At 43.7% G+C, this 15,132-nt stretch overlaps 1 protein-coding gene across 2 annotated transcripts in view; it reads right to left on the bottom strand.

Moving 5' to 3' along the window:
• LOC141171968 (uncharacterized) overlaps nucleotides 1-15,132 on the bottom strand; it is a 121,685-nt gene that overhangs the window by 50,251 nt on the left and 56,302 nt on the right. For both annotated transcript variants that reach the window (XM_073655709.1, XM_073655718.1), the window contains exon 4: nucleotides 13,886-13,948. In XM_073655709.1, coding sequence (XP_073511810.1) covers nucleotides 13,886-13,948 — 63 coding nt within the window. The remainder of the gene's footprint in view (nucleotides 1-13,885; nucleotides 13,949-15,132) is intronic.

The following is a 15,132-nucleotide window of genomic DNA, read 5'->3' as shown; positions in this document are numbered from 1 at the left end:
TTTTATTTATGTTTACCTGTGTATTGTTGCTTGTGTATAATTTTGTGTTTCTAGTTATTTGTAGGAGTCCTTGGCGGATTTACCGGGAATCCTTGTACATAGTTGGAGCGTAACCCAGGACGGACTAAAGACTGTTAAGGACTCGGGGCAGGACAAACCCCTACCTGGTTACGTCTCCCTGTTTTGGTGAAATGGACACCTTGCTTTTCTTCAAAGACTGCACCCGGTTACGGACATGCCGTAACCATCTTTATATGTTTTTCTTATTGTATTATTATTGTTTTTATCTTGTTATGTTTTTCTAAAATATGTTTAGTCCCGGAGTACTAAATTTCACTAGGGGGGAATGTGACACCCCAGGGGTCTGGTTGCCACAGTGATAGAGATGTTATGTCTGAGAGCAGGTGGGAGGTCCTTTGGTCAGGGATCCTGTGCATGCCACACCTCCTGCCCAGTCTTGGGAGGGGAAGAACTTCCCCTATAAAAACCCGGGGCTGAAGCAGGGTTAGGGGTCAAGGAGAGTAGAGACAAGAAACAGTCATAGGAAGAAACCGCAGGAGCTCAGTGGGAGCAATACTACTACGAGTCAGGGGCTGGCAGCTGCAGAGCTCGCCCTGACTGAGAAGCTTTCTTACCGGACCCGGCGTCCGAGGCTGTGGGGACTAACTCTTACCCAGCAGCAGAAGCCGACCGGCAGGGGATTTCAGGTCCTCAGGCCCAGAAACCCGAAGGCACGGTCACACGCGTGGGACCAGCACCGCCATCGTGAGCGGAAGCCATTAGAAGGCCCCGAGTCACCGGCCATACGGGTGAGCACCACACGGTACACTCAGGGACGTGGGCTACTTATATCCGCTTCTAGCAAGGTAGCCAGAAGAGTACAGTCAGTTTGGGAGGCCTACAACTCCGCCTGGCCAGGGGAGATCCCATCTGCTCAAGGACTGACCAGGCCCCGTTCGCTAGCAAGTACTCCGGGAGGGTCTATCGTTGTTACCAGTAAAGACCCTGAATTACACCGCACCGTCTCTGAGTGGTTCCTGCTACCCCCATCTTCCACGTCGGCTGCCCTGAGGCCATACCCCTCCCGTTGGGGGTTATACTATCACGCTGCACAATTCTACACCGGCCTCAGCGGTCTGCCCTGCAGCGGCAGCTCCATAGCTGCAAGTCAACGGGTGGCGTAGTCGACACTCAAATAACATCTATCAAGACTGCCACACACTGAGTTTGACTCCCTGGGCACGGACCGGGTCCCCGCCACTCGGAGACTACAACCCTCATCTGATCCGGTTCCGGGTAAGCCCCCGTGCGCGAGACACTGCGCGACCCAGCAGGCCCAGGGGCGCGTCACAAGCGTGCTGCTAGGAAACACGCATCACCTTACCAATACGTGGTGCCGCCTCACGCCATGCTGGAACCCACAGGTTCCTCCCCCATGCGATCCAGCAATCATATTAAGTGGGATAAAGGATTTTCAACAGCCGGGAAAAGGCCACCCTCCGTTGTCCACATCTCTATCAAAACAAATACCCCAGATAATAATAATGTGTAAGAAGGCTCTATCTGTTAGTCACCAGAAAAACTGCCTAATTGTCTAAGTAAACACGTACAGTTCTCTCCATAAATTTATACAAATAGATCATGGATTAAAAAGGTTTTTATCGAGATAGAAAAGACCATATAAGTGCAATGCTTCGGTATGTTACATGGGGGTTCCCGTGGGACAAATAGTTTCAAAGAATAATATATTAATCAATCACCAAAGCCACAGCGGACCTCTCAAGAGAAACAGAAGAAGAAGGGGGGGAGGCCCTAATGAAACAACTATAGTGATAACTAATCTGCTTACCCTACCTACGTGGAGGTTGGCACCCTACAAATCCTGCGCAAATGGCGCCCCCACTCTACGGTGGCTTTCCCTATCTACTTAACCCTATTCTGTCCCTATTCTGGAAGGAATGGGGCAAAGGAAAGAATCTCATTCATACCAAGTGGGGTAGTGGTGCCCAGGGTAAAGATCCAACGAGTTTCCTTTTGTAAAATGCGTAAATCCCAGTTTCCTCCTCTTATCGAAGGTGTCACCTTTTCAATGCCCATAAATTTAATGACATTGGCATCCCCCTGGTGCATAGTGTTTACATGATTAGCTATTGGGGTATCTTTCTTGTTTTTTATATCACGTAAGTGTTCTAATATCCTTTTCTTAAACTCCCTTCGTGTCTTCCCAATATATTCCAATTTGCATATACAAGTCGCTTTGTATATCACTCCCTTCGATCGACAATTTATGAGTTCCCTAATCTTGAACTCCCTCCCCTTGACAAAGCTCCTGAAAGTATTACCCTGGGTCATGGCAGAACATGCCTTGCAGTTATTACACCGATAGCAGCCAGAAACCCCTCGATCCAACCATGTAGGACTACGCTCAGACATAAAATGACTATGGACGAGACGATCCCTAAGGGACCTCCCTCTACGATAGGTAATTTGTGGTTGTGAGGCCAATTTATCTCCAACGTCCTCATCCATACGAAGGATACCCCAATGTTTCTTAAAAATCTGTTTGACCTGTTGAGATTTATTACAGAATCGTGTTATGAATCTAATTGTAGACTCTTCTTGATGTTTGGCTTTTGGAACCAATAGCTCACTTCTCTCTCTCACCAAAGACTCTCTATAGGCCTGATTCAGAACCTTTTTAGGGTATCCTCTATCTAGAAATCTGTTTCTCAAGTCCCAAGCTTGTCTTTCATAGTCATTAACATCAGAGCAATTCCTCCTGAGCCTTAAAAATTGACCCTTTGGGATACCTCTCTTGAGTGGGACTGGATGATTGCTTTCCCATCTCAGGAGGGTATTAGTTGCTGTTGGTTTTCTATAGGTTTCTGTCCTTAATTCGCCATTAGCCTCTCTGTGAACCAATACATCTAAAAAGGCCAATTTTGTTCTATTCACTTCCGATGTAAATAGTAGACCAATCGGGTTGTCATTAAGTCTTGCGACGAATTCACGGAAACTATCCGGTGTTCCGTTCCATATCACAAAAACATCGTCAATAAATCGCAGCCACATGACAACCCCGTTGGCTAGGTCACACTCATTAAAAACCATGGTTTCTTCCCACCAGCCCAGGAGCAAATTAGCATAAGAGGGAGCACATGGGCTCCCCATTGCTGTGCCCCTGAGCTGGTGGAAATATTCCCCATCGAACGTGAAGACGTTGTTATTGAGACAAAATTCAAGGAGTTTCAAGGTGAACTCATTATGTATAGTGAATTGTCTACCCCTTGATCTTAGGTAGTAGTCAACGGCTCTTAAACCAAATTCATGGGGGATCGAGGAGTATAAGGCTTCTACATCCACACTCCCCAAAATCATGTCTTGCTCCAATACAACACCCTCGAGTTTCCTCAAGAGGTCCGCTGTGTCACGCACATACGAATTTAAAGCTATCACAAATGGTCTCAGAATTTTATCAATATATGTGCCTGCCTTATGTGTGAGGCTGTTAATTCCAGACACAATGGGTCTTGCTTTTAGTGGTTCCAGACCTTTATGGACTTTAGGAAGACCATAAAAAGTCGCTGTGATCGGGTAGGCTGGGACCAGATAGTCCTTTTCATTTTTATCAATCACTTTGTTAATGAAACCTTCCTGTACCAACTCCCTGAGTTTGTTATGTAAATCCTTAGTTGGGTTATGTGATAGTCTCCGATAACCCTCCTTCTGTTCGAGTAACCCCAAACACATTGCACGATAATGGTCAGTATCCATGATGACTAAATTCCCGCCTTTGTCAGACGGTTTTATTACAATATTTTTGTCCCCTTCCAATCTCAGCAAACATTCCATTTCCCCCTTAGATAGATTATGGCTTCGATCGTTTCTACCGTATTCAAGGTCAACCAAGTCTTTTGTCACTAGATTTAAAAATACGTCTATAGAGCAAATGTCACCAGATGATGGTGGTACCTTCTGACTCCTATTCTTTAAGGCCGTAAATGGGCCTTTTCCATCAATATTGGGGTTTAAATCTCCCAAGTGGTACAGAAGTCTAACGTCCTCCAGTAGATCTTCTTCAATCCCCAAGTCCCTACTACTTTTCTTGCCTTCCCTAATAAAGTGCTTTTTCCATTTTAATTTACGAACAAACAAATGTAAATCCTTAACCACTTCAAAAGCATCAAAATCGGTAGTAGGGACGAAGGATAGGCCCTTGCTGAGGACACACATTTCGTTTTCTAACAACTGTCTTTTAGAGAGATTAATAATCTGAAGCTCTAGTTGGGGTTGTTGAATCTGCTTCTGAGAGGATATTGTAGGTCTAAAAAATTGCTCCTCTGTGGTGATCTCTTACTGGAGCTCCTCCCCTGATTAAATCCTCTACCTCTCCCCCTAATTTTGTGATTTTTACCCTTCCCCTCAGTTTCCGATACCTCAGTTTCCGAAGAAGAAGGGTCAATATCAGTGGTCCTTGTATTTCTAATCACTGGAAAGGTGTAGGCCTTATTATCTTTAAATTCTGCCAGATCTTTACTGAAGAACTTATGTTTTCTCTCTTTTAGATGGAACTGAAAACGTTCAATCGTATTCTGCAAACTTAATTCCTTCTGTATAAATTCTGGCTCTGAGGAAAATTTTTTTGTGACCTCTATCTGCTCTTTCAAAGACTCATTAAGTGTGAATAAAGTTGATTTTTCTTCTTCCAATAGTATCTTCATAAACCTGATCGAGCTCTCAGTGGCTTCCCTTTCCCACTTAGTCATTAAGGTAGAACTCTTATAGCGATATCCAGGTGAGAGGGCAATCCGCAGGTGTCTAGGTACAATACCCGCCTTAATATAATTTTCAAGAGACTGTACCTCCCACCAGGATGCTATTTGATCCTTATAGAGTTTTGTAAGTTCTTTGAACGCTGAATTGAAAGAGGGAGTGTATTTTTTTTTGAGTGAACAAACTGAGAATACCTCCTTTGCTTCATCTATCCATTGATCAGTATTGATACCAACAGTGAGAAAGCCTGCCATGCTATAATATAAATATAATCCAGCAGAGACCAAAAGACTTATTATGAAGATATCAACTAGATATAGCAAATAAGTACATAAAATATAACTTTTATTAATGAAAAGTCTAAAAAGAAATTTATAACATGATGCCCATATGGTGTATCATAAGTAAAAAGATATAAATATCTACGATATAGCTGGACAGAATATCAGGCCCTATTAGGTCCAGCATAAGTAAGAATAATGAAGGTATTCAAGCTATGAAGTCCAAAAAGAGAACCCCACAGATACGCAAAAAAACAAGGTATATCTCACCAAATGCCCATATAGCAATATAGACGGTGATTATACCTATATCTGTGTATACCCATAGACAAAACCAGCCATTATTAAATGGTAAATAAGTATACAATCAAATAGAGCTATGAGGGGCCTTCTATTATCATCCAGGCACTCAATCCTCATAAAAACTTGGAAACATATCACCCGGGGTCTTTTTATATATATCTGCTCCCCCTTTACTTTCCAGGTGATGAGTTAATCCATGGAACATCCCAAGCCGAGGTATACCTCACCAAATACCCATATAGCAATACATACGGTGATCATACCTATATCTGCATATACCCATAGACATAACAAGCCATTATTAAATGGTAGGTATGTTTACAGAAATAGAACTATGAGGAGCCTTCTATTACCATCCAGGCATTTAAATCCTCATAGAACATGGAAACATCTCACCCGGGGTCTTTTTATGTCTGCTCCCCCTTTACATTATAGGTGATCAGTTTGTCCACGGAACATCCCGACGCGTTTCAATCCTTCATCAGGGGTATATAGTTCCTCTTCATTAAGGGTATATCATTCCTCATTCCTGCATTGGTTCCTTAATCATATCCTAATGCCTCAAATGGGTACACATTATGCCCTGCTTTATATGCGTGCGTTAAGCCGCGCTCCTTGATAATTACCGCGCTGACCGTGACGTGTTTCCGGTCCTAGAATACCACACTGCCGGAAGTAAACATCACGCGTTACCATGGGCATGGAACGCACTTCCGGTCCCAGAATACCCCGTTACCGGAAGTCAACGTCACGCGTTCCCATGGATATGGAACGCAAGCGTGCTGCTAGGAAACACGCATCACCTTACCAATACGTGGTGCCGCCTCACGCCATGCTGGAACCCACAGGTTCCTCCCCCATGCGATCCAGCAATCATATTAAGTGGGATAAAGGATTTTCAACAGCCGGGAAAAGGCCACCCTCCGTTGTCCACATCTCTATCAAAACAAATACCCCAGATAATAATAATGTGTAAGAAGGCTCTATCTGTTAGTCACCAGAAAAACTGCCTAATTGTCTAAGTAAACACGTACAGTTCTCTCCATAAATTTATACAAATAGATCATGGATTAAAAAGGTTTTTATCGAGATAGAAAAGACCATATAAGTGCAATGCTTCGGTATGTTACATGGGGGTTCCCGTGGGACAAATAGTTTCAAAGAATAATATATTAATCAATCACCAAAGCCACAGCGGACCTCTCAAGAGAAACAGAAGAAAAAGGGGGGGGGGGCCCTAATGAAACAACTATAGTGATAACTAATCTGCTTACCCTACCTACGTGGAGGTTGGCACCCTACAAATCCTGCGCAAATGGCGCCCCCACTCTACGGTGGCTTTCCCTATCTACTTAACCCTATTCTGTCCCTATTCAGGAAGGAATGGGGCAAAGGAAAGAATCTCATTCATACCAAGTGGGGTAGTGGTGCCCAGGGTAAAGATCCAACGAGTCGTGTAAACATGTAAACACTATGCACCAGGGGGATGCCAATGTCATTAAATTTATGGGCATTGAAAAGGTGACACCTTCGATAAGAGGAGGAAACTGGGATTTACGCATTTTACAAAAGGAAACTCGTTGGATCTTTACCCTGGGCACCACTACCCCACTTGGTATGAATGAGATTCTTTCCTTTGCCCCATTCCTTCCAGAATAGGGACAGAATAGGGTTAAGTAGATAGGGAAAGCCACCGTAGAGTGGGGGCGCCATTTGCGCAGGATTTGTAGGGTGCCAACCTCCACGTAGGTAGGGTAAGCAGATTAGTTATCACTATAGTTGTTTCATTAGGGCCTCCCCCCCTTCTTCTTCTGTTTCTCTTGAGAGGTCCGCTGTGGCTTTGGTGATTGATTAATATATTATTCTTTGAAACTATTTGTCCCACGGGAACCCCCATGTAACATACCGAAGCATTGCACTTATATGGTCTTTTCTATCTCGATAAAAACCTTTTTAATCCATGATCTATTTGTATAAATTTATGGAGAGAACTGTACGTGTTTACTTAGACAATTAGGCAGTTTTTCTGGTGACTAACAGATAGAGCCTTCTTACACATTATTATTATCTGGGGTCCAACGCGTCGGGATGTTCCGTGGACAAACTGATCACCTATAATGTAAAGGGGGAGCAGACATAAAAAGACCCCGGGTGAGATGTTTCCATGTTCTATGAGGATTTAAATGCCTGGATGGTAATAGAAGGCTCCTCATAGTTCTATTTCTGTAAACATACCTACCATTTAATAATGGCTTGTTATGTCTATGGGTATATGCAGATATAGGTATGATCACCGTATGTATTGCTATATGGGTATTTGGTGAGGTATACCTCGGCTTGGGATGTTCCATGGATTAACTCATCACCTGGAAAGTAAAGGGGGAGCAGATATATATAAAAAGACCCCGGGTGATATGTTTCCAAGTTTTTATGAGGATTGAGTGCCTGGATGATAATAGAAGGCCCCTCATAGCTCTATTTGATTGTATACTTATTTACCATTTAATAATGGCTGGTTTTGTCTATGGGTATACACAGATATAGGTATAATCACCGTCTATATTGCTATATGGGCATTTGGTGAGATATACCTTGTTTTTTTGCGTATCTGTGGGGTTCTCTTTTTGGACTTCATAGCTTGAATACCTTCATTATTCTTACTTATGCTGGACCTAATAGGGCCTGATATTCTGTCCAGCTATATCGTAGATATTTATATCTTTTTACTTATGATACACCATATGGGCATCATGTTATAAATTTCTTTTTAGACTTTTCATTAATAAAAGTTATATTTTATGTACTTATTTGCTATATCTAGTGGGTATGGGATTTGTATAAATCCCATCCACTATGCTGTAACATCTGTCTGCTACAGATTGCACGCAGCGCAAATGCGTGGCGTGCAATCCCCAGCGTTTACTTACCGTGTGCACGTACCCTAACACAGCAGACATCTGCCTTTAAAAAACTGTTTGTTTTTTTAAAATTTTAAAAAGCATAAAATGTCTGACAATGCTGTGTGTTATTAAACAGGGTGTTGGTTACCACTGATTTATCACAATCAGTTTACCCACAGCCATATATGTTGAGTTTGCTTTGACATTTATTAAGGCTATGTTTATGTGAAATAGCTTGAAAAGGGTTGGATACAGTTCTAAGAGACAGTTCTAAGAGTGTCCTATGTGCCTTTTCAAGGCAGTCTGGGACTTTGAAGTACTTTTGACTCAAATTAATTTGCTGTAAACTGAATTTCCGGGCAAAAATTTTGAAAAATTGGGAACTGATTTGAAAACTCTAATTTATGTATTTATATTTATACACTCCTCAACATTGAAATCCCAGGATGGATAGACATGTTAATGATATGCCAATGCTAAAAAAATAGAAACATTTTTAAAACCTCTAAATTTATTCTGTATCGTGTATCAGCGTGACACTCAGGAATTTATGCATTTACATGTCTTTGATGCTATCAATGAAGCTATTAATGGTTGTCTCAGGAATGTTCTGCCACGCTGAATACACTTGAGAATGTAAATCATCAAGATCCACTGCTGGCAGCTCCTTTTGTAATTGATGCCCAGATGTTCTCGATGGAAGACAAGTCCAGTGATGCTGCAGGCCATGGTAGCAAGTTTAGGTCACACAGGCTGCTCATAGTAGCATGAGCAACATGCGACCTGGCGTTGTCGTGTTGAAAAACTGCAGATTCTGGAGAATCGGATGTACCACTAATTCCACAACCAAATAAATATAATGACAAGTTGTTTGTGTAGCTGGAATGAAGACTGGAGTGGTTTGGCTATACTACATTATGCCATCCCACACCAAAATCCCATAAGTATGACTGATGTGACATCCCTCATGAAGGCCGCTTCATGTTCCAAGGACCATTCCCATCTTTATCATTTGTAAATCAATGCGTATATCCATCCTGTGATTTCCATTATTCCATGACTTTTTCCTTCCTCATAAGGGCTCATACTTATCCGCGCTAAAAACGGACTAGTGCAATCCAATTAAAAAATCAGATTGCACTCTGACTTATGTTAGTTACTGAATCAGTGATTATCTGAGTTTTTTTTTTTCCCAGCTCGGATCGGACTGAGAAAAAAAATCACAGCATGCTGCGAGTAGCCACGTATATCAGACAAGACTTGCCAATGCAAGTAAATGGGTGAGAGAAAAAAATCGTATCGCACATGGACCATGCGTATGCCGTCCAATTTTTATGCACCCATCTCCTAGAAAACCCGACATTTCATCAACCGAGTAGAGTAAATTCACATCGCGACCCATCAGAATACAATAGGTAGAATAGATATATACATTAAATAGAAAGACAGAACGATATCAGTGACATACACTGCTCAAAAAAATAAAGGGAACACTTAAACAACAGAATATAACTCCAAGTAAATCAAACTTCTGTGAAATCAAACTGTCCACTTAGGAAGCAACACTGATTCACAATCAATTTCACATGCTGTTGTGCAAATGGAATAGACAATAGATGGAAATTATTGGCAATTATCAAGAACCACTCAATAAAGGAGTGGTTCTGCAGGTGGGGACAGAAGACCACATCTCAGTACCAATGCTTTCTGGCTGATGTTTTGGTCACTTTTGAATGTTGGTTGTGCTTTCACACTCGTGGTAGCATGAGACGGACTCTACAACCCACAGAAGTTGCTCAGGTAGTGCAGCTCATCCAGGATGGCACATCAGTGCGAGCTGTGGCAAGAAGGTTTGCTGTGTCTGTCAGCGTAGTGTCCAGAGGCTGGAGGCGCTACCAGGAGACAGGCCAGAACACTAGGAGACGTGGAGAGGGCAGTAGGAGGACAACAACCCAGCAGCAGGAGCGCTACCTCCGCCTTTGTGCAAGGAGGAACAGGAGGAACACTGCCAGAGCCCTGCAAAATGACCTCCAACAGGCCACAAATGTGCATGTGTCTGCACAAACGGTTAGAAACCGACTCCATGAGGGTGGTATGAGGGCCCGACATCCACAGATGGGGGTTGTGCTCACGTGCAGGATGCTTGGCATTTGCCACAGAACACCAGGATTGGAAAGTCGCCACTGGCGCCCTGTGCTCTTCACAGATAAAAGCAGGTTCACACTGAGCACATGTGACAGACGTGACAGAGTCTGGAGACGCCGTGGAGAGCGATCTGCCGCCGGCAACATCCTTCAGCATGACCGGTTTGGCAGTGGGTCAGTAATGGTGTGGGGTGGCATTTCTTTGGAGGGACGCACAGCCCTCCATGTGCTCATCAGAGGTAGCCTGACTGCCATTAGGTACTGAGATGAGATCCTCAGACCCCTTGTGAGACCATATGCTGGTGCGGTTGGCCCTGGGTTCCTCCTAATGTAGGACAATGCCAGACCTCATGTGGCTGGAGTGTGTCAGCATTTCCTGCAAGATGAAGGCATTGAAGCTATGGACTGGCCCGCCCATTCCCCAGACCTGAATCCGATTGAGCACATCTGAGACATCATGTCTTGCTCCATCCACCAACGTCACGTTGCACCACAGTCTGTCCAGGAGTTGGCGGATGCTTTAGTCCAGGTCTGGGAGGAGATCCCACAGGAAACCATCCGCAACCTCATCAAGAGCATGCCCAGCCGTCGTAGGGAGGTCATACAGGCAAGTGGAGGCCACACACAATACTGAGCCTCATTTTGACTTGTTTTAAGGACATTACATCAACGTTGGATCAGCCTGTAGTGTGTTTTTCCACTTTAATTTTGGGGGTGACTTTTTTTGTTGTCAGCACATTCAACTTTGTACAGAACCAAGTATTCAATGAGAATATTTCATTCATTCAGATCTAGGATGTGTTATTTGAGTGTTCCCTTTATTTTTTTGAGCAGTGTATATAATTAGTGCAGTGTGTGTGTGTAGGTTAATGTTTATGTATTTAGCTAATAATTCAATAAATTAAATTAAGGAAAAAAATGGATTAGTATCCCCCACAATTTTGTCAACCAGCTGAGGGAAAGCTGACAGCTGGGGGCTGGTGTTTATAGTATGGGAAGGGAGTAATAAAAATGGAGCTTACCAGGCTAATAATATCAGCTCACAGCTGCATTATTAGCATTTACTAGTTAATAAAATGGGGGACCCCCAAAAAAATTATGTGGGGTCCCCCCTATATTTAATAACCAACAAACGCTAGGCAGACAGCTGTGGGCTGATATTAATAGGCTAGGAAGGGACCATGGATATTGGCCCCCCTCCCAGACTAAGAACATCAGCACTCAGCTGCCTCAGAAATAACGTGTTACGGATCCGGGTGGTGGAACCTCTGTGCTGCAGTGCAAGGAGGGACCAGAGGGGCGTAACTAGGTATCAACTCGGATCGACCAAGGTCGTAAGGCGGCTCAATCGACTCCGTGACCAGGGAAGGACCGAGCAGAGGGACCAGGTGCTACTCTGGGACCGACCTTGTATGAGAGCAGGTGACTCCCACGGGTCAGAAGGCAGGGACTGACCGGTACAGCAGATGAGCACGGCAGGCAGGCTGACGGGTGATTCGGGCAGACGTACTGGCAGACACAGCAGGTAACAAGCAGGAGCCTCTTGGTAGGCTGGCTGGTAGGCACGGCAGGTAACAGGCAGGTGCTTCTAGGTAAGCAGACTGGCAGACACGGCAGGTAACAGGCAGGTGCTTCTAGGTAAGCGGGCTGGCAGGCACGGCAGGTAACAGGCAGGTGCTTCCAGGTAAGTGGGCTGGCAGGTAACGGGCAGGTGCTTCCAGGTAAGCGGGCTGGCAGGCACGGCAGGTAACGGGCAGGTGCTTCCAGGTAAGCAGGCGGGCAGAGCCCATAGACAGACGGGTGGACTGGACTGTAGGCAGACTGTCGGGCTGGAGAGTAGACAAGCTGGCGGACTGGACTTGTAGTCAGGCTGGCGGGCTGGACTTGTAGTCAGGCTAGACAAAGCTACAACCTTGCACGGGCACCTCCATTTTGGAGGAGGTGCCTTTTATATGAAAGGTCCTCCGGCCTTTGGCCGGGGACTCCTTAGGACGGCGCGCGCGGCCGCTTTAAGAGGGAGGGAGCGCGCGTGCGCCCTAAGCACAGTGCCCAGGAAGCTGGGCCGGCCGCAACAGAGGCAGGAGAGCCGGAGGACGCCGGGCAGGAGGCGCGGCAGTAAGTGGGACGGCGTCTCTGCCTGTCAGGGGGCAGAGACGCCGATACTACATAACGCATCTATAAGATGCGTCAATTCTGACGCTTAGCCTCCGCTCTTCCCACTTGCCTTGGTGCGGTGGCAAGTGCGGTAATAGTATTAGGGTTGATGTTAGCTCTGTATTGTCAGCTGACATCAAGCCTAGGGGTTAGTAATGGAAAGGTGACTATAAGACACCTAAATTCTAACCCCATAGTTATATTGGAAAATATACACATTCCGAATAAAGTCCTTTTATTGAAAGAGTGATACAGACTCCTTTTATTTGACATAACTACTTCCCGTGCCACTTTTTCCCATTTATTATTGTAAAATAAAAAAACACCATATTCCTCACCTGCCTGATGAGAAGATAACTAATTTGCCCCACGATGAGTCTAGCTCTGCTACATCTAGATGCCTTGCTGAATGGTGGCATGATGTGACCGTTCAGCCTGGCAGCTGCGCGTGATAGCGCAGCATCAGTGCCTCGCGGTGACGTGAATGAGGTGAGTGGAGTTCATAGCCGATGAACACCTCTCACCTCACTGATGTCAACGCTAGCGCCATGAGAACTTTCTCTCTGACATCAACCGCCAAAACTATTACCCCACCTGACACCGCACCAGGGCAAGTGGGAAGAGCAGAGCCTAAGCATCAGAATTGGCGCATCTTATGGATGTGCCATTTCTGGGGTGGCTGAGAGCTGATGTTCTTATTCATGGCCCCTTCCTAGCCTTTTAATATCAGCCCATAGCTGTCTGCCTAGCCTTTGCCGGTTATTAATTATAGGGGGGACCCCACATCATTTTTGGGGGGGTCCCCCATTTTAATAACTAGTAAAGGCTAAGCATACAGCTGTGAGCTGATATTAATACCCTGGGAAGTTCAATGTATATTACCCCCTTCCCAGGCTATAAACATCAGCCCCTAGCTGTCGGCTTTCCCCCAATTGGTTAACAAAATTGTGAGGGATCATACGCCTTTTTTTTTCATTCATTTATTTATTTATTGCTTAAATACATGTACAGTAAGCTACACACGCAAAACATTGATTATATATCTTACTCACATATTTCTATCTATGTATTGAAGAATATTTACTTTGAAAACTATCTTTAAATCACATAGAGAATTACTCTATGTAAAAGCTAATGTTAAAAACGCATTGCATACGGATTGCATATGCATGTCATACGGATGCTAGGTGAGAAAAATCGCATTGTACCCGCATGACACTCGTCCGACTTTTAGGAACAACATTGGACCGATTTTATTAATGCAGATGGGTATGAGCCCTAACTTAACATTGTAGGTAGACACATGGATGTAAAATAAGGCTTTACTTACTTGTTCACATAAAAGCTGAACAGTTGGGAGATTTCCACTTAATACTGCTAAATGTAGTGGGGTCTGTAGAGAAAGAAAATGTGCAATTAATAAAGGTTGCAGCATTAAATCATCAAGGCTGAAAGATGAGCTCAACTTACCAGCCTTTAGTTTTTTTCTGGAATTTACTAACAGACAGATTCATAGAAAGACTTGCTCAATGTTAAATATATTATTTTACTTTAATTTAGATATTAATTGGGTTTATTGTACTATTAGTCAAAATGGCATAAAAAATATTGTGCTTTTTAGCTAATGCAGCCTAACATAAAACACAGCAGACATATCTATTCATAAGGAGTGGATTCCCCTGCCTATCATGGCTTGATTGTTGCAGTATATATAGTACATGCATATGTACATGGTAGCTGTCAATCATTGGCGATGGGCAAAAGAAGGAAGTAAGAGTGTTCTCTTTATGAATAAAGTGGACTCAAAATTATACGTAAGCAGAATTATTTGTTAGCTGATGTTGAAATTTTTTTGTCTAATTTGGGTTAACAGTACAGTAATCCTGTCCCCATAATAGCCTGCCCTTAAAACAGGCGGCATAGCATGCTGCCAAGTCCATTTTAAAGCGCAATCATATTCTGCAGCACTTTACAGACATTATTGGCACTGTCCCCATTTGGGCTCACACTCTACATTCCCTATCAGTATGTCCTTGGAGTGTGGGAGGAAACCGGAGAACCCAGAGGAAACCCACAGGAACACGGGGGGAACATACAAACTCCTTGCAAATATTGTCCTTCGTGGGAAATGACTTTATTAATCCTGACTATGAATAGTGAAACCAAATACAAATATGTTTTTTTTGTCTAGATTTATGTCCCAAGATGGAAAATTGTAATGCTGTACGCATTGGGAGACAAGGAAGCTTCCTTTAGCCATATGTTTTAACCATATTACTGAAGTACCAGATGGTTACTATTGGTAACTACTATATGTTATACAGCTTATTAGGCCTCTTGGTAAGCACTGAATTAGCCCGAACTACTCTATTTAGTGGCCAAACACAGCTAGGGTATGTTTAGGTATATAAATCAAGAATCATAACTCAGAATGGGGTATTGAGACCCAAAAGCACTAGTATAAGCTTAGTCACTAGCTTTGCCACAGCATTTGTGAAATGCGCTTCAGGTGTGCTTGGTGGGTGATCTTTTTTTCCTAAGCTGCCATTATATATACTATTATACTTAATTTTGATT

The sequence above is a fragment of the Phyllobates terribilis genome, unplaced genomic scaffold (assembly GCF_046119375.1).
Source record: "Phyllobates terribilis strain yellow unplaced genomic scaffold, ASM4611937v1 Scaffold_1__5_contigs__length_1240528914, whole genome shotgun sequence".
NCBI lineage: Eukaryota > Metazoa > Chordata > Amphibia > Anura > Dendrobatidae > Phyllobates > Phyllobates terribilis.
The sequence above is the reverse complement of the archived record's forward strand: the minus strand, read 5'-3'. Positions and strand labels throughout refer to the sequence as shown.